This window comes from Prionailurus viverrinus, chromosome A3 (genome assembly GCF_022837055.1).
Source record: "Prionailurus viverrinus isolate Anna chromosome A3, UM_Priviv_1.0, whole genome shotgun sequence".
NCBI lineage: Eukaryota > Metazoa > Chordata > Mammalia > Carnivora > Felidae > Prionailurus > Prionailurus viverrinus.
Window position 1 is genome coordinate 14,069,356 of NC_062563.1, and position 25,041 is coordinate 14,094,396.

Consider the following 25,041-nt stretch of genomic DNA (forward strand, 5'->3'; position numbering starts at 1 on the left):
CCGACTGTCAAATGGGGATAATGAAAAGAGCATCTATTCCCCGTGGTAACTGTGATGGGGCAAAGTAAGGGCATTACCAAGGTTCGTTTCTGTTGTTCACTGACAAAAAAGAAAGGGCATTTGATGCTTGGTGCCTGGTGCACAGCAGGTGCTCAGAAGAGATTTCCTGAGTGAAGAAATAGGAGAGCTTGGTTTTTATGGGGGAAAACCTCCTTGGATGGCGGGTTCTGGAAGTGAGGTTCCAAATAGCTCAGCACGAAACCCGGTTCAGAGCAGCACTGCTCTCTGCCCCAAGCCAGCCAGCTACAGGGAAGCTTTATAAGAACGGAACTCTGGTCGCTCACCGCTGTGAAGGGGAGAGTGGTTCCCAGCTGTGACGTCATGGAAAGGACACAATTAACCTTGATCTGCGGTTTATTTACTCCATAAATAGAGAAACCTTGGCTGGCACTGGAGGATTGCTCCCTGCCAGTCCTCATTGCGAGGGATTTTCAGAACGGCTAATTAATACGAAGCAGGCGCTGGCCTATCACCCCTAGTTGTGCCGGGCTTTGAACCGACTCCCAGGGCCCAGTCACAGAAGCTCTGATTTGTTTTTTTGGAGTGAGACAGAAGACACAAACACTAAGCGACGTTACTGGCCCCCTAAGCGAAGCGTCATTCGGTCTAATAATATTTCTGATGGGCCAAGAGGCACTAGGTTGTGATAATTTTGGATAAGTGCAGATTAACTATGGTTCCATTTTTATAAGGTTTTCTCAGGGGCAGGCTTGGAACATTCCAGCCACATTCCTCTGAAAGCTGTCTCGTTTTGGGTACCTTATTTCTGGAATCCATGTCCTAGGAGGGTTTGCCCCTAGAAACCAGACACATACCTCTTACTCAGTCAAGAAATATTCTGAGTATCGACTGATCAACTTTTATAGTAAATACTGTACGTGTGCTAATGAAGGGGTGCCAAACTCTTAGTGGCGGTGATTCCGGGAGGCTAGATCAGGTGGTGTTTGAGGTTTTTTACGATGTGCACGCCTTACTTTAGTAAGTAGGAAAAAAAAACTGCAGCGAGATAAACATAAGCAGAGTCCTGGAGAATCTGTGGAAATCTCCGCCTCGGTGACTGGAGGTGATGGGCAAGAGTCTGCAGGGTGGGGGCTGGGCTGCAACCTGTGGGTTCTGGCGGAGGCAGGCACACACATCAGCCTGATAACCAGCCCGCCCCTCCTCTCCGCTTCCTGGTGAAAGGCAAGCTCGATCGCCAGTCAAAAGGGGGCATTTTGGACTCCCCAAAGTCTTACCTTAAATCTTGCCCGTTGTCATCGGATGAGACGTCGTCAACGTGGATCTGGTCGCAATCCTGTGGAGAATGTGGCACAAAGAGAAAGACAGGGAGAGGTATGGCTGGTTAATCTGCTGTAGCCTCTGAGAGCTGAGCGGGGGGAGCACTGCCCTGGGAGTCACCAGCCCTGGATTCTAGCCTGAGCTCTGCCACTAAAAGTTAGGCGACCTCCGGTTAAGTCTCTTCCCTTCTTTTGCGTTTGGTTTCCTTATAAATGAGCAGGTTGGGTGTAAGGTGGGGTGGGGTGACCGTATAATTTATCATGCAAACCAAGATAGTTCTGCAAGTCAAAGGGGCTGCCGTGAAGATTATATTGGAGGGACAGGCACAAAACAGGACCACCCCTCTCTACCTGTGAGTATGTTAGGACATATGGTCACCCTGGCCCCACAGTGGAAGCCTTTGCCTTAACCGAGGTATCTTCTTCCACTCGGAATGCTCTCTGCCTTCATCCGCAGAGTGAACTTAGTATTCTTCAAGCATTAGCTTCTGGAGGTACCCCCTTCCCCAGTCCTCCTCGGGGTCCGATGATATGTGATCATCATTTATTGAGTACTTATTACGTGCCAGGCACCATTCCGAGGGCTTGCCATTCCGCCACCCACACATCCCCCCGTTCTCTTTGGGGAAAACACCTTAACACTTGCGAGTTAAGACCGAGGGGGGGGGGGGTGAGGAAAATGGCCTCGTGACCCAGGCTCAACCAATCAGAGAGACCCAGGAGCCCTCCGGCTTCAGCGATTGCGTCAAAGATGAGCACGTGATCTAAACTGGACCAATGGGAGAGCCAGCCCTGGGAACTCGGCTGGGACCTTGGCTGCAGCTGTCCGAGGGTGGTGGTCACGTTATCTGAGCCCCTGGACCCGGCCCCAGCTGAAACCAGGCCACCCTGACTGTGGTAGGTAGAATAATGCTCAACCCCCCTGCCCAATGTCCATTCCTAATCCCATGGTCGTCATGTGGCAAGAGGGCGTCCGCAGATGTGATTAAGTTTAAGGTCTGGAGATGCAGTCGGGATTCTCCAGGTGGGCCCTAAATGTAATTACAAGGGCCTCTGGGAGTAAGAGGCAGAGCGATATGGGAAGACGGGAGAGGGGGATTGGGGCGATTGCTTTAAAGACGGAGGAAGAGGCGACGGGCCAAGAAATACAGGGTGCCCACCAGACGCCCAGATTCTCCCTTCAGAGCCTCGTTGACGTCTTTCGCCCAGTGACACTGATTCTGGACCCCTGACCTCCAGAACAGTGAGAGAGCACGCTGGTGTTGTTTTAAGCCACTGCGTGTGTGGTGACTGGTTACAGCCGCTGCAGGAAACGACTCCATGGGCCCTTGGGCTCCAGCTAGTGGAGTGGCCGTTCTGTCACTCGGCCACCGGGCAGCACCACACCCTCCATGAAGCTACGCGCCGTGCACGCCCATCGGTCACCTCCGCCTCCGGCATAAAGTCCATCCAGGCGACAGGCCGATGTGGCACAAGTGGTGAGCGTGTTCTGCCCGCCGCTGCGGGCAGCGGAGTCAGACTGCCTGGGTCCGGATCGTAGATCCAGCCACTTCCCGGCTGTGTGACTTTGAGCCAGTGGCATAACCACCCTGAGCCTTAGAGGTGGGATGGGGAAATGGGAGATAAGGGAACCTCCCTCTCGGGGTTGACGGATGTGAGGAGAAGCGAGAGGCTGTGCTGGGAGCGTCTGGTACAGTGGCTGGAACACGGCAGGTACGGGGACGCACGCCACTCTTCTTCTTTTTTTTTTTTTTTTTAATTTTTTTTTTCAACGTTTATTTATTTTTGGGACAGAGAGAGACAGAGCATGAACGGGGGAGGGGCAGAGAGAGAGAGGGAGACACAGAATCGGAAGCAGGCTCCAGGCTCTGAGCCATCAGCCCAGAGCCCGATGCGGGGCTCGAACTCACGGACCATGAGATCGTGACCTGAGCTGAAGTCGGAGGCTTAACCGACTGAGCCACCCAGGCGCCCCACGCCACTCTTCTTATGATCGTGTTAAGATTTAAAAATGTCCACATTTAGGTGTCAGGGTGATCTCAGGAGGCAGGTGGCTCCTGGAAAACACTGCTAGGGAGAGGACAAGCACATGCGACTCTGAGCTTGACCTCTAAGAAAACGATTGGTGGTAACACCTCTGGACTCTTGTTGAGGGGGTAGCATCTGGGAAAAAAATAGCGGTTTCTATTATTTTGAGCAGATCTCTTTTTACATAAGGACGGGGGGGCTTGAATTTATCTTTGAGAACAGGAGCTCTGCTGGGGGATGATGGGAACCCCTTCCCTCATTAATTCTTTAAGATATGTAGAGGTAACTGTGTTGTGATGGGAGATGTGGGGGCAGGGTGGGGGTGGGGACCGTGGCATTTGGGGCAGCCCGGGCTACCCTGTGGGGATCGGGCCTGGAACTTGGGACAACCAGTGTGGCCACTGGTCCCTCTCTGGTGCCCGGAAAGGGCTTTGGATTGAAAAGGGGTTTGCTGGGAGGTGAGGTTTGCTTCCACAGTCCCTGGCACACTCGGGCTCACAGCTCAGTGGCAGTGACAGAGCATGACTCAGAGTCCTGACGCATAGGACCTCACGCCTCCGTGGGCCCGGGACAACGCCTGGGAACAGGCAGCAGTGTGTGCAGGGGGAGGTCCCACCGTATGGCTTCCTAGGGGTCAGCCGTGGGCAAGCGGAAATCGGTGAGGAACGTGGCGAATGACAAGTGGTAACCCCAACTGAGAAGCTCTTTGGAGAGTGCTGGAAAAAAACTGGGGACGCTGAGTGACCACTCTTGAGCTGGCAGACATCTGGCTTACACCTAAACCTCTACTGTTCCTCATTCCGTAGTTCCTTCCTTTCCACGTCTCTGGGATTCTGACTGACGCTTGGTGGTCTTAGGTATCATCGATCCCCCTCCCCAAGAGGGACTGTCCTTTCCTAAAGTAGTTGAGCACCATGGTACACCCCAACTTGAAAGATTTTATAGTCATGCTAATACTGTAGTGGTTGGCCATACGTGGTTATTTATATTATTTTCAAATTAAACTCAACCGCATAAAAAAATTGAGTTCCTTAGGCCTATTTCAAGTGCTCAGTAACCACATGTAGGCAATGGCTGTTGTACTGGATGGTGCATGTACCTGCCTCAGCACAGAAAATTCTAGTGGACAGTGCTGCTCTCGAGGGGTAAAGACACCAGGCTGACAACTTCTCTTCTGTGTTGACAAGTTCGATTAGGGATGGGCTCGCAAGCCAGCCTGGAGACGTATCTTATTCAGCCCACACTACGCTTGAAAAATTGTTTGGGAACAATAGCCAATATGTGAACTCAGGGGACCTCTCTTTCCCCGTCTCCGTCCTCTCCCTTCCTGCTCTCACTCTTTCTCTGTCTTTCCAGATTTCCAGCTACTCTGAGACTTTACGCACTCTGGCAGTGCAGGGCTTGCATTGTTCTGTCCCATCCGCCCTTAGCCCTTTCCAGCGCTCCACAGTCTCGTCTGGGTTTTCTTCCCTTCACGTCACCTGCTTACCTGGCCCCTGTGGGCTTCCTAGTTTGAGACCTCTGATCCACAGACCTCGTATACCAATCGAAGGGCCCTGGGACAGCAATCCTGATACGTCAGTGAAAACTGTCTTTAAAAAGCCAACGCGGACTTCGAAGACCCAGGCACAGAGAAGACCAAATTAGTAGCAGACTTCTCCCCCATCCAATGCTTTGCCTAAAATTGGAAAAACACCTCCCGTGCCCCCCTCCGGTCCTTGCCTGAGGCTCGAAAGCTGCTCCGGGGGTCACACGGGCTCAGGCCCCTGGGCAGGGGCACCCACCGCTTTCCCTGATGTCAGGGGAAAGGTATGTGGGAGGCTCTGGTTTTCTCATTTGCAAGGGGATTGTTGGGGGCGCTAAAGTGTGACAACAGTAGCGATCACATTTCGGACTTAATAAAATACCATGACGCTCAGCTAGACGCTACCTCATACTCCACCAGCTGACCTGGATCCAGTTACCCGCTGAGGCTGAGCCGGCAATGAGAGGAGGAAGATCCTATGCGCCTCAATTCTCCTGCATGGGGGGCGGGCCTGTACGGTGGAGGGCACCAGCTTTTCACAGCCTAGGGTGCTTCTGGCCTCTTCAGGGTCACGTGTGACTACCCTGGGGGGTCCGAGTGGGACCTGCTAGCAAAGACCGAGGGAGCGTTCCCATGGCCTTGACCTGGGTGAGGTCTGGGCCCCAGTGCAATCCCAGCAGCAAGGAATTTACGCTTTCCGACTTACGGAAACACCCACACATCGTCTTGTGCAAAGATGTCCACCATCCCGGTGAGAAACGGGACAACACCTAAAGTTGCCTCAACCGGATCATCACTAAACGCAACGTGGTATGTCCATTCAGCGGAATCCTGCCCAGCGGTTCAGACGAATGAGGTGGATTTTTCTGTTAGCACACGGAAATATTTCCAAGACGTTCTATTGGGTGAAAGACCCACGAACAACACGGGGGTTGGGGCACTGATCCCTGTGTAGTCAAAGATCTGTGTATCACTTTGGACTCCCTCCCGAAACTTAACCACTAATAGCTGTTGTTGACTGGGAGCCTTACTGATAATATGAACAGTCAATTATCACATAGTTTATATGTGATACGTATTACGTACTATATTCTTACAATAAAGTGAGCTAGAAAAAACAGTTATTAAGAAAATCACAAGGAGGGGTGTCTGAGTGGCTCCATCGGTTAAGTGTCTGACTTCAGCTCAGGTCATGATCTCACGGTTCGTGAGTTTGAGCCCTGTGTTGGGCCCTGTGCTGACAGCTCAGAGCCTGGAGTCTGCCTTGGATTCTGTGTCTCTTTCTGCCCCTCCTCTGCTCGCATTCTCTCTTTCTCTCTCTCTCAGAAATAAATAAGCATTACAAAAAATTAAGAGTAAAAAAAAAAAATCACAAGGAAAATGCATTTACAGTACTGTACTAAATTTATTTAAAAGTCTGGGGGCGCCTGGGCGGCTCAGTCGGTTAAGCGGCCGACTTCAGCTCAGGTCATGGTCTCACAGTCCGTGAGTTCGAGCCCCACGTCGGGCTCTGTGCTGACAGCTCAGAGCCTGGAGCCTGTTTCCGATTCTGTGTCTCCCTCTCTCCCTCTGACCCTCCCCCATTCATGCTCTGTCTCTCTCTGTCTCAAAAATAAATAAACGTTAAAAAAAAAAAAAGCTTAAAAAAAAAAAAGTCTGCATATGTGTGGATCAATGCAATTCAAACCCATGTTGTCCAAGGGTCAACTGTATTTATAAAAACCCATTGAAAACAAAACAAGATATTTTATATGGATATATACCTAGATGGACAATGAAAGGTCTGGAGGCTTACACATCTGACTGGAAGCAGCAGTTCTGTCTGGGAAGGCACTGGGATTGGGTTAGTGGTCACAGGAGGCTTTCAACTTACTGAAATGATTATTCCTTCCCCCCCTCCCTCTCTCCCTCTCTCCCTCTCTTCCTCTCTCATTTTCCATAAGGATAATGCACATATGCATTGCCTTTGAAAACAGAAAATATCTCACTGGGAGGAGACAGGCAGGATCTAACACTGAAGGCCATTTAAAAATTTTAATGTTTATTTTTGAGAGAGAGAGAGAGCGAGAGAGAGCGAGCATGAACAGAGGAAGGGCAGAGAGAGAGGGAGACACAGAATCCGAAGCAGGCTCCAGGCTCCGAGCTGTCAGCACAGAGCCTGACGTGGGGTTCAACCCCCCATGAGATCATGACCTGAGCTGAAGTCAGACGCTTAATTGACTGAGCCACCCAGGCGCCCCTCACACTGAAGGACATTTAAGTCCCCAATGCTCCAGAGGCTATGCTCAATATGTTGCACATATGAAAGGGGATACAGTTGACCCCCATCTCATAGAGGGCAAGTGGAGGTGGGGAGAGGTGCACAAACTTGCCTCTTATGGGCTGAATTATGATTCTTCAAACGATGTTGAAATCCTAACCCCCAGGCCCTGTGAACGGCCCTTATTTGGAAATGGGGTCTTTGCAGAGGATCAAGTGAAGACGAGGTCATTAGGGTGGTGGGTCTAATCCAGTTATGACGGCAGTGAGGGGAGGAGGGGCCCAGGAGGCCGGCCGCCTTCAGAGCCTGTGCTCCCAAAGAGCCACCCGTCCGAGGACTATTCGTAAAAACCCTTCCTATGGGCCCAGAACCGCATCAGACAATGCATGTGTCAAGAGCCAGGAGGTTTCAGGGGCGCCCAGATGGCTCCATCGGTTAAGTGTCTGACTCTCAATTTTGGCTCACGGTCCGTGAGATCGAGCCCCACGTCGAGCTCTGTGCTGACAGCGTGGAGCTGGCTTGGGATTCTCTCTCTCCCTCTCTCTGCCCCTCCCTCCTCCCCCTCAAACTAAGTAAATAAACATTAAAAAAAAAAAAAAAGAGCAAGGAGGTTTCCAGGATTAAAAGTGGCTCTCGCCTTCAAGGTACTTAACACGTCACCAGAAAAGGTGAGGTGAATGCACATGAAAAACCGCACTGCTGATTCGATCCACAGACGTACTGATCACCTACTATGAGTTCAACACCAGGCTGGACACTGCATGTGTCCTGGAACAGTCCCTGACTCCCTGCTTCCCCTCACGTTCCTCATCAGCAAATCCTGCCGACCTTCCCTTCCGTGGATATCCACAATCACTCAACATATGTCCACAATAAGTCAATATGTATTTAATATATGTCCACAGTCTGACTCTTCCCGCCTCCTCCAATGCTCCCACCAGGTCCGAGCCCTCATTATCTCCCACCGAGATCAGGGCTCAGCAAACCACAACCTGTGTGAATAAAGCTTTAGTGCAGCACGGCCAAGTCCATTCCTTTCCATACTGTCTGTGGCTGCTGTTGTCCTACAGTCGAGACAGAGACCGTGTGGCCTGGAAAGCCTGGAGTATCTACTATCTGGCTCTTTACGGACGAGGTTTGTGGACCCCTGACTACTGCAGTCACCTCCTCACCCTCCCTGCTTCCACCCCTGCCTCCCTTTGCGTAAATGCACGGTCCTCACAAAGTCTCTGAGCCTGCGTGTCTGCACCCCGCCCCCCCATCTCCCACTGTACTCGCAGACGTAGCAGCCTCCCGCTATTCCTTCAACAACCCACACACTCCTGCTGCAGGGCCTTTGCACTTACTGTTGCTTCTGTTTTGAATGCCTTTCTCTTCTCTATCCATCTGCCAAAAGCCTGCAAAGGCTCCTTGATATCCTCTCCTTTGCGAAAACTGTCCCAGCTCCACCTCACATCAGGACCAGTAACTTCTCCGTTTCTCCACTTTGCGGGGCCTCCAGGGCTAACCTACGGCTGATATAATGGCCAATCTATTTTTTTATCCAGTAGGTAACGCCCATTGTTTGCTGATTTTTTGCAAGGTCAGAGAGTACAGCAGTTAAAAGCATAGACTCCAGACCCTCGGTTCCAACTCTGGCTCTGCTGCTGATTAACTGAATGGCCTTGGACCAGGTATTGAATCTTTCTGACCCTCAGCTTCCTGTCGGTAACTGAGCTACGGAACAGCACTCGGTGCATGGGGCCTTGCGAGGATTAAATGAGTCGGTACAGGTGAGGCACTTTGAAAAGTGCCTCTGCCTGTCGAAAATGCCACCTACGAGTCTGGCATAATCACTGCTGTTACGACTATTTTGAATTCTACAGGCCTGAACTCTGTCTGGTTCAGGAATGATCACACTGAGCTGAGTTCACCACCAAGAGAGGCTCGTGGATGGTCAGCTCTGCAGATGAGACAATTTAGAAGCAAAGCGGAAAACTGCATTCCTCAGTCAAACCCTGCCAATGTGTCAGGACGCTGTGCGCGAACGCATCTCAGGGAGTGGGGGGTGGGGCGTGGGGGGACAGAAGACACTCGTTGAGGTCTTATGTCCTGGACTTCGCAGATGGTGTTCAAACGCCCTTCCCTGGTCTCCAGTCCCAGCCCTGCCATTTTCTAGGAGTGTGATCTCAGGCAGCTTACTTAACACCAAAACTTTTAGTTTTTTTTTTTTCAAGATTGCTTTGGCAACTTGGGGTCTTTTTCTGGTTCCATACACATTTAGGATTGTTTGTCCTAGCTCTGGGAAAAATGCTGGTGTTATTTTGATAGGGATTGCTTAATTATTTTTTTAATGTTTGTTTTTGAGAGCGTGAACAGGGGAGGGGCAGAGAGAGGGGAAAACGCAGAATTGGAAGCAGGCTCCAGGCTCTGAGCCATCAGCACAGAGCCCGACACGGGGCTCGAACCCACGAACCGTGAGGTCACGACCTGAGCTGAAGTCGGATGCTTAACCGAATGAGCCACCCAGGCGCCCCGATTAACACCGAAGCTTTTAATTCTAGAATAATTTTAGATTTGCAGAAAAGTTGTGAATATAGTATAGAGAGTTCCCATAAACCCCACGCTCAGTTTCCCTTATTGGTAACATTTGTATGGAGTACCTGTCACAACCAATAAATATTACTATATCGTTATTAACTAATGTCAATTCTTTTTTTTTGTTTGTTTGAGGCACTGGGGCCTCAGGATCATGCCATTCCGGCTGGGTGCCGTGGCTGTTGCCTGTGGCCTCCCCCTAGGGAGAACGGCCCAGCGAATGTCAATCCTTTATTCAGAATCCCTTAGCCCTCTCCACTAATGTCCTTTTTCTCTTCCAGAATCCCAGCCAGGGCATCACATTACACTTTGTCATCCTACCTCTTCAGGTTCCCCAGGGCCGCGGTAGTTTCTCCCACTTTCCTTGGTGTTGACAACAGTTTAAAGGAGAACCAGTCCGGTGTTTTGTAGGATGCCTCTCAACGGAGATCTGCCTGTGGTTTTTCTCATGGTCAGACTGGGGTTGTAAGTTTTGGCGAGGAGGGCTGCACATCCTTTTCTTTTCTTTTTTTTTTTTTTTTTAAATTTTTTTTTTCAACGTTTATTTATTTTTGGGACAGAGAGAGACAGAGCATGAACGGGGGATGGGCAGAGAGAGAGGGAGACACAGAATCAGAAACAGGCTCCAGGCTCTGAGCCATCAGCCCAGAGCCCGACGCGGGGCTCGAACTCACGGACCGCAAGATCGTGACCTGGCTGAAGTCGGACGCTTAACCGACTGCGCCACCCAGGCGCCCCTGCACATCCTTTTCTAAGGGTGCATCCTCTCAAAGGGCTTACACTGCCCATGCTGACCTTGATCACCTGGCTCAGCTCATCTCTGTCAGGTTCCTCTGCCGTAAAGTCACTCTCCTCCCCTTTCCATACTGTACTCTTTGATTTTAATTTTTTTTTAACATTTATTTATTTTTGAGAGACAGAGTGTGAGCAGGGGAGGGGCAGAGAGAGAGGGAGACACCGAATCCGAAGCAGGCTCCGGGCTCCGAGCTGTCAGCACAGGGCCTGACGCAGGGCTTGAATCCACGAACCAAAAGATCATGACCTGAGGGGCGCCTGGGTGGCTCAGTCGGTTGAGCGTCCGACTTTGGCTCAGGTCATGATCTCGAGGTTCATGGGTTCGAGCCCCGCGTCGGGCTCTGTGCTGACAGTTCGGAGCCTGGAGCCTGCTCGGATTCTGTGTGTCTCTCTCTCTGCCCGCCCCCTCCCCCCCACTCTGTCTCTCTCTCCTTCAAAACAATAAATAAACATTAAAAAAATTTTTTTTTAAATCACGACCTGAGCCGAAGTTGGTTGCTTCACTGACTGAGCCACCCGGGTGCCCCTCCATACTGCACTCTTTGAAAGGAAGAACCTATGCAAAGCTCACAGTGAGGGTGGAGTATCTGAAAAAGTGATTCAGAATTTTCTGCCCGAGATATTAGTCTATCCTCCCCCACTTATTTGTTTAATCATCATCTGTGTCATTACGGACCCGTGGGTCCTTGCTTTATACTTAGAATCCAATATCATGTAACTTGTCTTCGTAGTCAAATTGTTCCCAGCTTTGGCCACTGAGAACTCTGCCAGGAAGCTCCCGTGTCCCTTTGACATCCTCCATCGCTGTAGAGTCTTTTGAGCACTTACTTTTGGCACCATAAGACGTGCCACGTGTATTATATGTATTTCCTGCCCCAGCCCTAGAATCAGCCGTTTCCCTAAGGAGCCCTGGCTTCTTTCCGCAGAAAGTGGCAGTAGAGCCCAAGATCTGGGGGCTGGGTGTGCTCATTGCTCCCGGAGTGTCATTGCTTCGCGACTTTGTCAGGTGACAGAGAAAAGTCTCCAGGTTCCTTTTTGGAAATTATGAAACCTGGGTAGCACATCATTTGCAGGTGTGTTACAAGGCCTATGACGGCCTGACGAATGGTCCCAATTATGGTTCGGATCCTTCCTTCACCACGGGCCTGAAGTGGAAGCCCAGAGAGGGCCCGAATGGGACTTATATGAAGAGTCGCGGGGCATGGGTGAAAGTATCCGCGGGATTGCAGGGGTAGCCCGCCTTTCATCAGCGATGAAAACGACAGTGATTTGTCCGTTTGTCAGGGGCTCAAAGTCCAGGTGTAGCTTCGGGGTGACACTCATCTCATAAAATGTGGAGGAGAGCGTCTCACCTTTTTCTTTGCTCCTAGTTTGTGCAGGATGGGGTTTACCCTTTCCCTGATGTTTGCTGGAACTCTTTTGAAAACAGGCCTGGTGCCATTTTTGGAGAGTCTACTGTTCCAATGTCTCACAGCCATGGGTTCATTTATTTTAAAATCCCCCCTGAGGGTAATTCTGGTAATTTCCATCTTCCTGCAAAGTGCCAACTTCATCTAGGTGTCAAGTTCATTGGTATCATATCATACGGTGTTCTCATAATTAAAAAAAAAAGCCGGATCTGTCCTCAATCTGAGGAACGTCCGTCCTTTCGTTCTGAATGTTGTTTATCCATCTCTCCCTCTTTTTCGTTCTTTTTCTTTTTTCTCGTTCATGCTTGCCAAAAGCATCATCTGCCTTCATGGTCTTTTCAATGACCAATTCTTTTAACTTTCCTGTTTTTCTAATAGAAATGTAACCTAAGGCCGGATCACCCTTTGCTTGCATCCCACAGACTTCCATACTCAGCATTCTCATTGCCGTCCAGTTCTGACCAGCAAACGCAGTGACACATACTTATCAAAACTGTTATGGTCAAGCTGGGGACAGCTGGGGTTTCCCCACCTGCCCTGCCGAGCTCTGATCCCATGGCTTTCTGTCCCTGGCTGCCTGGAGACACGAACACAGAACGGAAACTGTTGACAAATTTGCTGCAGAAAAATGACTCTCGTCAGAGGCCAGGTGGACTCCCTGGCCACTCCTCCTCTTTCAGGGCAGGTATATTTTTAAGTGAGATTGCTTACTGCTGTCTCTGGACTAGCCAGAGAGGGGCTTGCTCCCCGGGAGGGAAACCCGGGCTGTCTTTCTTGTGTTGTCTAAATGTTTAACTTATCTGAAGAACACCAAGGAGGCCGTGGCTGCACTGCATTAATGGCCGGTTGGGCAGGATGCCTCGGAGAGCAGCTCAGCGTTGACATGGTGAAATATTATTCTCCCTGATGGCTCCCGCAGCACCATAAATCAGACGTTAGCGATCAGGCCTGCACGTCAGGCAAGCAGCCACGGCTTGCCCAGGTTCCAGCCACTTCTGAGTCCCTCTAGCAAGATCTTTCCTGAAGCTCTGGCAGCACGTGGAAAACGTCCCCCTCCAGCCCACCCACCTGCCTGGCCACTCCTGAACCTGGTAGGCGGGGGGGGGGGGGGGGGGGGGGATACTTTCGGCCAAAAACCTTTAGGTCAATCTTGTTTCTTACAGAGGACACTTTTCTCCCCTCCATTCTGTTGATCTTATGCCTTCTTCACCCACTCAGTTCATTTCAAAACTGTGTTTCCCATGCAGGATAAAGGTCCCAGCTTGGAAGTCAGCTTGGCCTCAGATTAAATCTCCATACTATCCTTACTCTGTGAACTCTCTGGGCCTCAGTTTCCTCATCTGTAAAACAGGGATAAAAACCCTCCTTTGTAGGGTTGTTGTGAGATGTCAGTGAGAAAATGCATGTGTGATGTGTGGCACAGGAGCTCAATACAGGCAAGAGCTGGGCAAGTTAACATCTCGGTGCCTCAGTTTTCCCATCTCTAAAATGGGTATACGTACCCCATTTACTGTATTTACTGTCCGTGGCCCTGTAAGGCCTAAAGGAATGAGTGCAGGCAAGCCCTCTGGACAGCATGCAGTGCGTTTTAGCTGGCACTGTGACTATTATTCCTATGTGTGCCCTCCACTCAGCCCCAGCCCCGGCCTGCGTCCTTCTTTGTAGAAATGCATTCCGACCCCTTGTCTATTGCTCTGCTCACCTTCAGGGTGGGGAGTGAGGGCGCCAGCTCGGTTCGTTGTGATTTCCGTTGTTATTTGTGTGACTTTTGTTTTGCGTCTACAGTGTGAAGATGATGTGCTAACTCATAGATGAACTTCTGTCTTTGTCTTCCCTCCGTCTCTCTCTCTTTTTCTTTTTAAGATATTGAAAAAAGTAATCTCTACGGCCAACTTGGGGCTTGAACTTACAACCCTGAGATCAAGAGTCGCAGGCTCTACTATGCCAGCCAGTGGCCCCTCTGCCGGAAATTTCTTCTCCTCTTGCTGGCAGACCTTGCTTGTCTTTCTCCACATGTCCAGGCTACACCAACCCTCTCTGCTTTCTCTTTCCCTTTGAACCCATCATCTACAGCACCGTGTCGAGTCTGGATTTCCTGTCTGGAATCTTCTTTCTCAAGCCAGATGGCAGCTGCTCTCCCTGGGAGAGGCAGCAGAACACAGATAGTTAAGTGCTGGGTCTAAATATTGCCACTGCCAACTGTGTGACTTTGGGCTGTTCACTGAACCTCTCTGTGCCTCAGTTTCTTCACCTGTAAAATGGGTGTTATGACTGAATGTCTGCCATCCCCCCCGCCACGAATCACGTGTCGAAGCTCTAACTCCCAGTGTGCCTGGGTTTGGATTTGGGGCCTCCAAGGAAGTAACCAAGGTTAAATGAGGTCATAAGGGTGGCGTCCCAATCTAATAAGATGAGTGCCCTTATAAGAAGAGACACCACAGAGCCCCGTTCTCCGTCTCCGCACCGAAGAGAGGCCATGAGAAGACGGTGAGAAGGAGGCCTTCTACAAGCCAGGAAGAGAGTCCTCGCCAGCAACGAGATCTGCCAGCACCTCCGTCGGGGACTTTAGCCTCCGGAACTGTTGGGGACTAAACGAGGTAATACACGCAAAGTGTTCAGAATAGTGTTTGGCATAGAAACGTCAGCTAAGATGATGATCATCATCGTCCCCGAAAATACAGGCCATGTCTGGTAAGTTTAGAACTCCAGAGTGGCACTGATAGAACTTTCTACAACGAGGTAAATGTCCGGTTCTGTCCACTGTAACGGCCACTAGCCGCAGGTGGCTATTTACATTCAAATGAGTTAAAATTAAGTAACATTAAATAAGCATTCAGGGCCTCCGTGGCATTAGACTTATTTCAAGTGCCCCAAACCCACACGTGGCCAGTGGCTACTGTACTGGACAGAACAGAAATTTATAGCGTTGTAGAAAAATCTACTGGACGGGACTGCTCTAGAGAACTGGCTTTCAAATGGTTTTGACTGTGACTTCCAGTAAGAAAATACGTTTGCTATCACACAGGGAGGTTTTTTTTGGTGGTTTCTTTTTTGGCATTTCGAGTAAAAGCAAGCAGCGTGAGGCCTGGGTTGTGCTGGACACTAGGGGATCCAGAAATACGGTGCATCTGGCTGACGGCTCTCAAGGGCTGAGCACAGAGTTTCTCAACGGGGGTGCCGCTGGCATTTCGGGTTCCTCATGCAGGACGCTGTCCTCAGTGCTGGGTTATCTGGCATTCCGGGCCCTGCCTGCTAACAGTCAATAATTCTTCCCCTGCCGGTGACAACCAGCACCCTCCTTCCCATTTCCAAATGAATCCTCCTGGCAGGAAGGTTCTGCCCTCGGGTCCAGTTGAGACACACTGAAAGGGGTGCCCGGGTGGCTCAGCTGCGTCCAACTCTTGCTTTTGGCTTGAGTCACGATCTCATGGTGTGTGGGTCCGAGCCCCGCACCAGGCTCTGTGCTGACAGTGCGGAGCCTGCTTGGGATTCTCTCTCTCTCCCTCGCTCTCTGCCCCTCCCGCACCCGTGTGCTCTCTCTCTCTCTCAACACAAACTTAAAAAAAAAAACCCATATTGACAATAATGAGGTTGCAGACATTGCCAGTGCCTTGTCTTTGAGAAGAAATGGTAACAACGTAACAATGCCCATCCTCTCCCACATACCGCACTGGCCTTTGCTTACAATTACCTCTGTTTCGTCTTTTTCGTGCCCAAACCGAGAGCCCTCTTGCTGGAATTTGGAAACACTCCTAATCACACTGCCTATAAAACCTCAGCCATTCTACAATGGTCTAGATTTTCAGCTTCATTTTATTTTTTAAAATACTTTATTATTTTTAAATGTTTGTTTTAAGAGAGAGAGACCGGGGGCAGGGATGGTCAGAGAGAGAAGGAGAGAGGGAATCCCAAGTCGGCTTCATGCTCAGCACGGACCCCAACGTGGGGCTCAGTCTCACAAAACGTGAGATCATGACCTAAGCCAAAATCAAAAGTCGGCCGTGTACCCAAATGAGCCACCCAGGTGACCCTAAGTTTTCTAATTAAAAATTAATTAATGTTTATTTATTCATTTGAGAGGCAGAGAGAGAAAGAGAGAGAGAGCAAGGGAGGGGCAGAGAGAGAGCGAGAGAATCCCGGGCAGGGGTACAGTGCAGAGCCCTGCATGGGTCCCGATCCCGTAAGATCACAATGAGCCAAACTCAAGAGTCGGATGACAGGGCACCTGGGTGGCTCAGTCGGTTGAGCGTCCGACTTCGGCTCAGGTCATGATCTCACGGTCCGTGAGTTCGAGCCCCACGTCGGGCTCTGGGCTGATGGCTCAGAGCCTGGAGCCTGCTTCCGATTCTGTGTCTCCCTCTCTCTCTGCCCCTCCCCCGTTCATGCTCTGTCTCTCTCTGTCCCCAAAATAAATAAACGTTAAAAAAAAAAAAAAGAGTCGGATGCTTAATTGACTGAGCCACCCAGGTGCTCCTCAAATTAATTAATTATTATTACTTTTTCATTTTTTAAAGAAGCTTATTTATCTTTAAGAGAGAGAGCGTGTGCGAGCAGGGTGGGGGCAGAGAGAGAGGGAGAGAAAAAAATCCCAAGCAGGCTCCACACTGTCAGCACAGAGCCCAACACAGGGCTCGATCCCCTGAACCGCGAGATCACGACTTGAGCTGAAATCAAGAGTTGGATGCTTAACTGACTGAGCCACCCAGGCGTCCCACCTCAAATTTATTTTTAATCGAAGTTATAGTATCTTGAAATAGAAATAATGAATTTTTGTCTTGAAGATTTGTTTGTTTTTCAAGAGTGCAGACCTTGGAGCCCAGCAAACTCAGGTTTGAATCTGGGCTTACCACAGCTGCTGTGAGCATGGGCAAATATCTCACCCTCTCTAAACTTTAGTTTCCTCGTCTGCAAAATGGGGGAAAATAAACACGACTGACTACACATGGTTGTGCACAAATTCCTGGCACCTTTGCAGGTGACGATTCTTTACAAAAAAATTTTTAAATGTTTATTTTTGAGAGAGAGAGAGACAGACAGACAGAGCATGAGCGGAGGAGGGGCAGAGAGAGAGGGAGACAGAGAATCCGAAGCAGGTTCCAGGCCCTGAGCTGCCAGCACAGAGCCCGACGCGGGGCTCGAACCCATGAACTGTGAGATCATGACCTGAGCTGAAGTCAGATGCTTAACCGACTGAGCCACCCAGGTGCCCCTGTAGGTGATGATTCTGTATGCACATAATGATAATGAAAATTGTTATAATAAAATAATGCTAATCACCATCAGTTACATAGTGCCATTATGTTCTAGGTGCTGTATATACATTAATTCACTTAATTCTCATAGTAATCTTATGAGGTGGCTATTATTACCCCCATGTTGCAGATGATGACAGGCACAGAGAGGTTAAGGAACCTACCTGAGATCACACAGCTTGTAAGTGCAGAGCTGGGATATGGACCGAGGCCATCTGGCCCCGGAATCTTTGCTCTCAATCATTACGTCCTATTGCCTCTGATAAAGGCCCACTGGACAGGGGGAGCTTGTAGCTCATCCTCTGGGTTTTTGTAGCCATCAAAGTCATTTCAAAAAGTCATGAGCCCAGCGGTCCCTGAAGCTGAGGTTCAAACACCCAGTGGGTCCATTCCCAGGTCTGGATCTAGACTTGCTCCTTGGCGACTCCCACCTCTCAGGCCGTCTCTAAGACTTGATGGAGACCTTTCGCTGCTCTGCACGGGGCCACAGGACAGACCGCGGCCAATCCTGTAGGTGCAGTTACAACTGGCATCATCTCAGCCGCCATCGTCGAGCACTTACCGCGTGCCAGGCACCCGGCGCACCAGCACACCCAATCCTCGTAGGGAGGCGGCGCTGGGCCCCAGGATAAGGGCCTTACCCACTCCAGCTCTGATCTCACAACGATCCACAAGACGGATTTTACTTCTCATTTTACAGGAATGGATACTGAGGCCCGGAAAGTTGAAGTCACGGTGTCTAAGATCATTCAGGGGTGGCAAAGCGGGGTATAAACTGAAATCTTCAAAGCCTGGGCCTCCACCGCTACCTTATTCTGTGGGCGTTTGCTCTGCTTTGAATATCATGGTTCTCTGCCAAGCTCACTTTTCCAATCACCACATGCATTCTGGGGGTGGGTCAAAGAAAGGGACGTCTGTCTCTCTTCCTGCTGGAAGTTCCTGCAGTCACCCAGTCTTTGGACAGGCAGAGACTGGCTTCGGTATAAAGGCCAGGGCCTCGTCGCTGCTGCTGTCACCTGTGGGTGCTGATGTCCCCCAGCGTGGACGAGTGTGGGGGCAGGGGAACGGTCAGGATTCTGCTTGCTTCCTGCCACTGGCAACACATCGAACTAGCCAGGGGGGCAACCTGTGCTCCCCGCCTCCCAGCTGACACCTGGGGGGAGCCTGGCCCCAGGCAGAGAGCTCCGAGGGCTCCCATATTCACTCCAAAATATCTCTTCCCAAAGGAGCTGGGTCCTAATTTAGTTCTGAGTATACTTTCCTTTTGCCTTCTCTTGGTTTCGTTGGGGTTACAGGGAGATAGAAAAAGATAACTGCTGCATGTCCCAAAGCTACAAGGTTTAATATTGGGGCGGATCTTAACCCTAGGCTAATGAGATTTTCCCACCACCCTCTCTACAGACATACTTGTACACATACACTATGCTGCATGCATTTTCAGGGGTTCACGCACCCTTAACAGATGGGAGTATGACCTGAACAATCACCCTCAAGCTGTAAATTCTGCAAGCCAGATTTTGTCTCTAAGTTGCTGAAGTGACTGGCTGGTACTTCTGACGCACATTTCCATCTATGAAGGTGAAACAAGTTAATAAAAATGGGGTCTGTCTGCAGGAGTATTAACTTCTGCTGTACTGTACGTTCTCCAAACATGCAAATCCATATCTTGCCTCTTCACCTTTGCACACGCTGTTCCCTGGCCTGGGAATACTCTTCTCCCAAGTGTCTCTCTCCTGTACTTCCTCCCCATCTCCCCACCCCCCAACCCCCCGCAGCAAATCCTTACTTTTTCTTTAATACCCAGCTAAAGTAGCTCCTCCTCTTTGATGGTTCCCTTGTTCCCCTCATCCCAGCCAGAAGGGTTACTTAATCACTTCCTACTTTGGGCTTCTGCTGAGCAACCTTGGGAATGCCCATCAGAGCAGTCCTGGCCCACCTGTTCTATGACGGTGTGTTATGTGTGTGTCCCTTACCAGGAGGTGGACAGGGGCGCCATGCCTGGCTCATGTCTGTGACCAGAGCCCCTAGTCCACAACAGATGGGCAGTAGGTGTTAATGGGAGGAATACAAGGTGGAAGGAAGGAAGAAGGAAGGCTATGTGGATGGACAGAAGACAGGAAGGGAAGAAAGACAGATGGAGGGAAGTTAGGGAATCAATGGAAAGAAGGAAGATGGAAAATACATGGACGGGAAGATGGAAGAATGGATAGTTGGGTGAATGAGTTGGGGGGAGTGGATTGATGGATGGAAGGGAAAAGGGACAGGTGGATGAAAATGATAGGCTGGAAATACAGGTGGATGGACGGAGAGAGGGAGAGATCAGAGGATGGGTAAAGGAACAAAGAATGGAAGGAAGAAAAAAAGAAGGGGGTGGGAGAGAAGTAAAGGAAAGAACAGATGGGCTGGGTTCTGTGGCGGGGGAGGAGAGAGAAAGAGAGAGAAGAGAGAGAATGCAAGCTAAGATCGAAGCAGGGGAGGGAGGAAGCAGGCAAAGAGGGAAGGCCGGAAGAAGTAAGGACAGTACTTTGTCTAGTTCGGGTCTGTCATGTGTTTTTCATACTGGGGCCACGTTAACTGGCATCTCCTCCCCTGCAGCCTGAGCCTGCACGTCAAACCCAAGAGGGCCGTGCTCCTGAGCTCTCTGCTCAGCTGGGATGGAGGCCGCAGGGCTGGGTCCAGCACCTGCTTTGGCCGTGACTCATGCACCCCTCTAGGAAGTGGCAGCTCGGGAGGCTCCCCACGAAAGGGCTTTCAGGGTGAGCGCAGTTCAGTGCCTCCTGAGGACGGTCGCCACGGCTCTTGAGCCCTAAACACACGGGCGTCAATCAAGCCCACACCCTGCACGGCGACCCAGCCAACATTTTGGACGGGGGTCCCTTCCCTGGATTTTACCGCACCGCGAGCAGCTCCTGCTCCAAGGCGAGGTGGCCGCGAGAGAGGCGGGAGGTACTTGTGGGTATTTGCGCCCAGGCTCCAGCTATCTCTGTATTGCGCGTACCGTTTCTGAATCATTGTAAAATCCAGAGTTGGGCGAGCTAGCTGTATTCTTCTAGCTCACAGTAGCGTAAATGACAATTGCCCAATTTAAACTGCCCTTGCACCATGGCCCCTCCCCCCCCCCAATCCCAGTGGCACATGCAGGGCAGAGGCCCATTTACGGCTCATGTACAGCGTGCTGGGCTCCGTGCGGACGGCTTCCATCTATCTCCCATCATCATCACAGCCTGGAAGGCAGGGGCTTCCCTTCTACCCATTTAGCAGATGAGGTGACCGAGGCCAAAGGAGAGGGAGAAACCTGCCCGGGGCACACAGCCAGGGACTGGTGGGGCCAGGCTCAAAGGCAGACGGGGCTGATTAGCAGGTGCTCGCCCTAGACTCGGGACGCGTACCCTGGCTAGCCTGAGCTACAGCTGAACTTGACACCTACTGTGTGTCTGCCAGTCCCCCTACGCCTCCGATTCTTCCCCTCGAGTGCGTTCACACGGGGGTCCGGGCACCTGACTTGGCCAGATGCAGATCCCTGCTTTCCCCCGGCAGCCAGAGGGAGCCTCTGAACCCCAAGTCGGATGGTGGAGCTCTCCTGCTCGAAACCCTCCAGGGGCTTCCAGTCACCCTGAGAATATCGCCCAATGCCTCAGGATGGCCCGGACCCCCGTGGGATCTGCACCCACCTTGGCGCCCCCCCGCCCACCGTATTCTTCCCTGCTGATGCTCCAGCCTCCCTGTTTCAGGAACCTGCCAACTTGGCCAGGCCTCAAGGCCTCTACCCTGCTGTTCTCTCTGCCCAGCACACTCCCTGCCGGGACACCCACACGGCTCCCTCACCTCGTTCAGGTGTCTGCTCAAGCGGGAGAGAAGCCTGGGCTGCTTGCATCAAGTGAAGTCACAGCCCCGGGACCATCTCCTTTCCTCCCTGACTCTGCTGGTCTCCGGCGGGGGCCCTTCGTCTGACGGTACATATTCAGTTGTTTATATTGCGCGTCCCGCACTGGAAGGTCCGTGCTTCGAGGGCGGGGATCTTGTTGCGTTTGCCGCTGGATCCACGGCACTTAGAGGAGGGCCCGGCAAACGGCAGCTTTCCCTTAAACCGCAGCCGCACGCGAGAGCCAACCCCGATTTACAGACGGCAGTGCAGGCTCAGAGCGGAAAGGGGTCTTCTGCACTGTGTCTTCTAAACCCCACCGTCCAGGCGGGCACTGGCACCAAGCACCTCTCCCGAGTCCCATCAGCCTCCTCGGGGAGCCCCGGGAGGCTGCCCCCCCCGCCCCCCGGGATTCTGACACAGGGCTCCCCGCACCAGCAAGCGAACTGTTGGCGCTCGTGTGAGTCTCAACTTCTCCATCGGGTGGCATGGTTGCAATTCTGCCGAGGTGCCCTGGGGGCCTCTGGCACTGGGGACGGGTTTGAAAAAAATTCAGAGAAGAAAACCAAACTGGCTTCCCTAGGAGCTCCAGTTGGCCATGAAATCCGTTCGCCAAGAGGTGTGACTTCCACTCCGGAGCCGAGGAGGAACGGCAGAGGGGGAAGGCTGAAGACATTGCCTCGAAACACACACACACGTCAGTCCAGCATAATGCCCGGCTCTGGTCCTCCGGTTCAACCGACGCTGAGAAAGCCCCTACTGTGTGTCTGGTGTTAATTCAAACTCCTGTATCTGCCGGTTGGTCTGGTATCTTCCCTGGGGTGTCACAGACGCCTCAAAGCCTGCGTGCCCACCACACTGTCCATCAGAGAGTGGCACTGTTGCCCTGGTCAGGCCAAGCCCAGGACCCTCACCCCTGACTCCTCTCTCTCCACCCCCCCACATCCAACCCATCAGGAGCTCTCTTGGCTTTACCGCCATCCCGAGGCCCATCTCCTACCGCCTCGGTCCCGCCCATCTTTCTTCTCTTGCTCGGACAACTGCAGTAATCTCTTGGCTGGTCTCCCAGCCTCCACTGTTCCCCTCCTCTTGCCCATTCTCCACGCAGCAGCCAGAGTAGTTCTTTTAAAACATAAGCTAGATCAGGCAGCCTTTCCTGTTTACTGCTCTCAGGCTCCATGGCTGTCCACAGCACCTAGAATAAACTCTGATGTCCAGGACCTGTGTCTGGCCCAGAACTCCACCTCCAGACTCATTCATCCCAGTTGCCCCCACGCTTTCACTTCTACGCTGTGGTCACTGTGGCCTTCATACCACTTCCCACCCCAGGGCCTTTGCATGTGCTGGTCCCACCTCCCTACATCTCCGCCTGGCTGGCTTCTGCCGCCACTCAGGCCTTGGCTCAAGCGTCGCCTCCCGAGAAGCCTCCCCTGGCTCCCTCGAGAATGCTGCCCCCCAACCCTACCCGCCTGTCGCCCATCACTCACTATCATATCTCATTCTTTTCTTTACACCCTTTTCATTAAATGAACTTCCTCACGGATGGATCTGTTTGGTTGTTTACTGCTGAAGCTCTGGGGACTGAAGGTGATACAGCGGTGGTTCCTGCCCTCATGGAACCAACATTCTAAGGAGGAGATTGTGAGAGACCAAATCTACCCTTGGCTTTCTAAGTACAAGAGCCAATAAATTCCTTTTCTCTTTTGCTAAAACCAATCAGGTTTCGCTATTTGCAGGCAGCCCGCTCTTGATTATATTAGGCTCCATAAATCCTTGCTGAATTCAATTACCACGTCTGTTTTGTTTTGCTCATTTATTCTCTCCCTCTCCCCCTCCCTGCTCCCTCTTTTCCCCAAGACACGAGAGGTCATTGTAAAGGGAGCCTGCACATTGCATCTGGCTAAAGGGACAGTCCTGGGTCTGATGGCTCACGGACTCCCCACTGGGCCAGTGTTCTCTTTTGTCATCAATGCGTCGAAGAGTTTCTACACAGACCCTCTCTTTAAAACAGATGTTGGACAGAGAACATCAATTCCATTTCACGGATGGGAAGGCTGAGGCCCAAATGGCTTGCCTAGGCTGCACGGAACACAAGATTGTTCAGTTCGGCAAGGATTTCCTCCTCTGGGAATCCAGGGCTGCAGACCAGAAAGGAAAACCTGTATCCTTTCCTGATGGTAAATAGGATTCATGCTCTGGGCCCCACCAGGACAGTTCTGGAATTCATAGCCTTCATAGGCCTGCTTTACAGGCTAGTCCCAGGGCGTTTTGATTCCAGGAAAAAAATGGCCCTGCTAAGATAAATAGGAGTGTTCTTTCACACGGCCGTATAATTTTGGGTTCCTTTCCTTTTTCAATCTGTTAAACCAATCATGCAAATACAATTTACCGAGCCAGAAGGTCCCCACATTAATCCTCTTATCGACCCAAAGAACCCTTCTTCACCTTGGTGAAGGCTGCTTGCTTTTTCATCAGAGCTAAGGAATGCATCGCCTTTCCCTCCTTGCTTTGGCTACCAGGAAGCTCAGAGATTAACCTCTGAACTTAATTGCAGGTGGTGGCCTCAGCCAGATATTTTTGCACAAGTGCCTTACCCTTAGCTTTCTATTGCTCTGCCTTTGCTTTAATAGTTCAATTTTAAATATGTTTTTTTTATTTGAAGTTCTTCTCAAATCTTTCCGCCACAGGCCGGGGAATAAACAAAGGATTCAAACTTATTTCTGATGCTGTCCTCCCCCTTTTCCCTATGTCCTGTGCCACTGGCTTCGGGGCCCAGGAGCTGACACTGAATAAGCATGGTCCCTCTGTCTGCGCTCACTCTCTTTGTAAAACACGTTTTCAGGGGGATGTAAATTGCTTTTAAAAGCGTCCATGCCGGCCCGCTGCTCATTATTACTGACCCAGGAGGATCTGTACTAATTTGCCTTAACAGACTTATCAAATAGCAAATTTCGGGAGGAAAAAACTACACAGCCTTTATTAGATCAGCGAAACGGCCGTGGACGTCACCACCAGGGCAGAGAGACGCCCATTAGCCACAGGGGGGGAGCTGGGGAGATCAGCTGGTCAAGCGTGTTTTCAATAAATTGGCGCTGGCCACCGTTTTGTGGCTTCTTGGGGGTCGTCAGCAAAAGCTTCTAGCCTCCAAAGGAAAAAGGAAACACAGACAAGAGAAGAAGCAGCGTCTCTTCCCCTGAAACCAGACACAGGCCACCAACTATGGCGACTACGACACAAAACGGGCAGTTCCAAACCTCCAGGTCGTTGAAGAACAGGTGGGTATCTGCAAGGTTGAAGATCATTTCTTCCATCATCAGGCCGATGCGCACAGACGTCGTGGTGTCCTGGTAGAAAGAAAGGACAGAGTCACACGCCAGCGGGGCCTCCCCCGTCCCATCCCGCCACTGTCAGGCAGCCCAGGTCGGTTCTGAGGGGCTCACACGCGGCCTAGGCTGTGTCAATGTGTTTTCAAAGGTTCCCTCCCGGCCCTCCTGCTTTCCGGGAGGCCTGGACGACTGCAGGGGAAGCAACGTAAACTATGCAAGCCCACTGGGAGAGCTGGCCTGTTGATTCTCTCTTTATGACAACCTCTCTACAGATGCTGTCTTACTCTTCCCGATACATGAAGTCCCTCTGTTATCTAGCAAATGGATTAATTACAAAAATGAGCACACAGGGTGCCCTGGGTGTCTCAGTCAGTGAAGAGTCTGACTCTTGATTTCTCTAGGTCGCGATCTCAGGGGTTGTGCAATGGAGCCCCGCGTCGGGCTCCGCGAGCCTGCTCGGGATTCTCTCTTGCTCTCTCTCTCTCTCCCTCCCCTGCTCTCTCTCTCTCTCTCTCTGTCTCAAGAATAAAGAAATAAACTTAAAAAAAAAGAAAGATGAGCACACAAACTAAACCCCATTATGGTCCATCCATACCCTGGAAACCTAGCCCACTTGATTGAAAAAGTGAAGTCATGCTAGAATTACTTGAATCTACCTCCAAGGTATTAA

General features: G+C 51.2%; 1 protein-coding gene across 3 annotated transcripts in view; it reads right to left on the bottom strand.

The window, feature by feature from the left end:
* EYA2 (EYA transcriptional coactivator and phosphatase 2) overlaps positions 1-25,041 on the bottom strand; it is a 267,325-nt gene that overhangs the window by 22,725 nt on the left and 219,559 nt on the right. For all 3 annotated transcript variants that reach the window (XM_047852863.1, XM_047852864.1, XM_047852865.1), the window contains 2 exons: positions 24,300-24,389; positions 1,296-1,354 (listed from right to left, as the gene is read on the bottom strand). In XM_047852863.1, the coding sequence (XP_047708819.1) occupies positions 1,296-1,354; positions 24,300-24,389 (149 nt within the window). The remainder of the gene's footprint in view (positions 1-1,295; positions 1,355-24,299; positions 24,390-25,041) is intronic.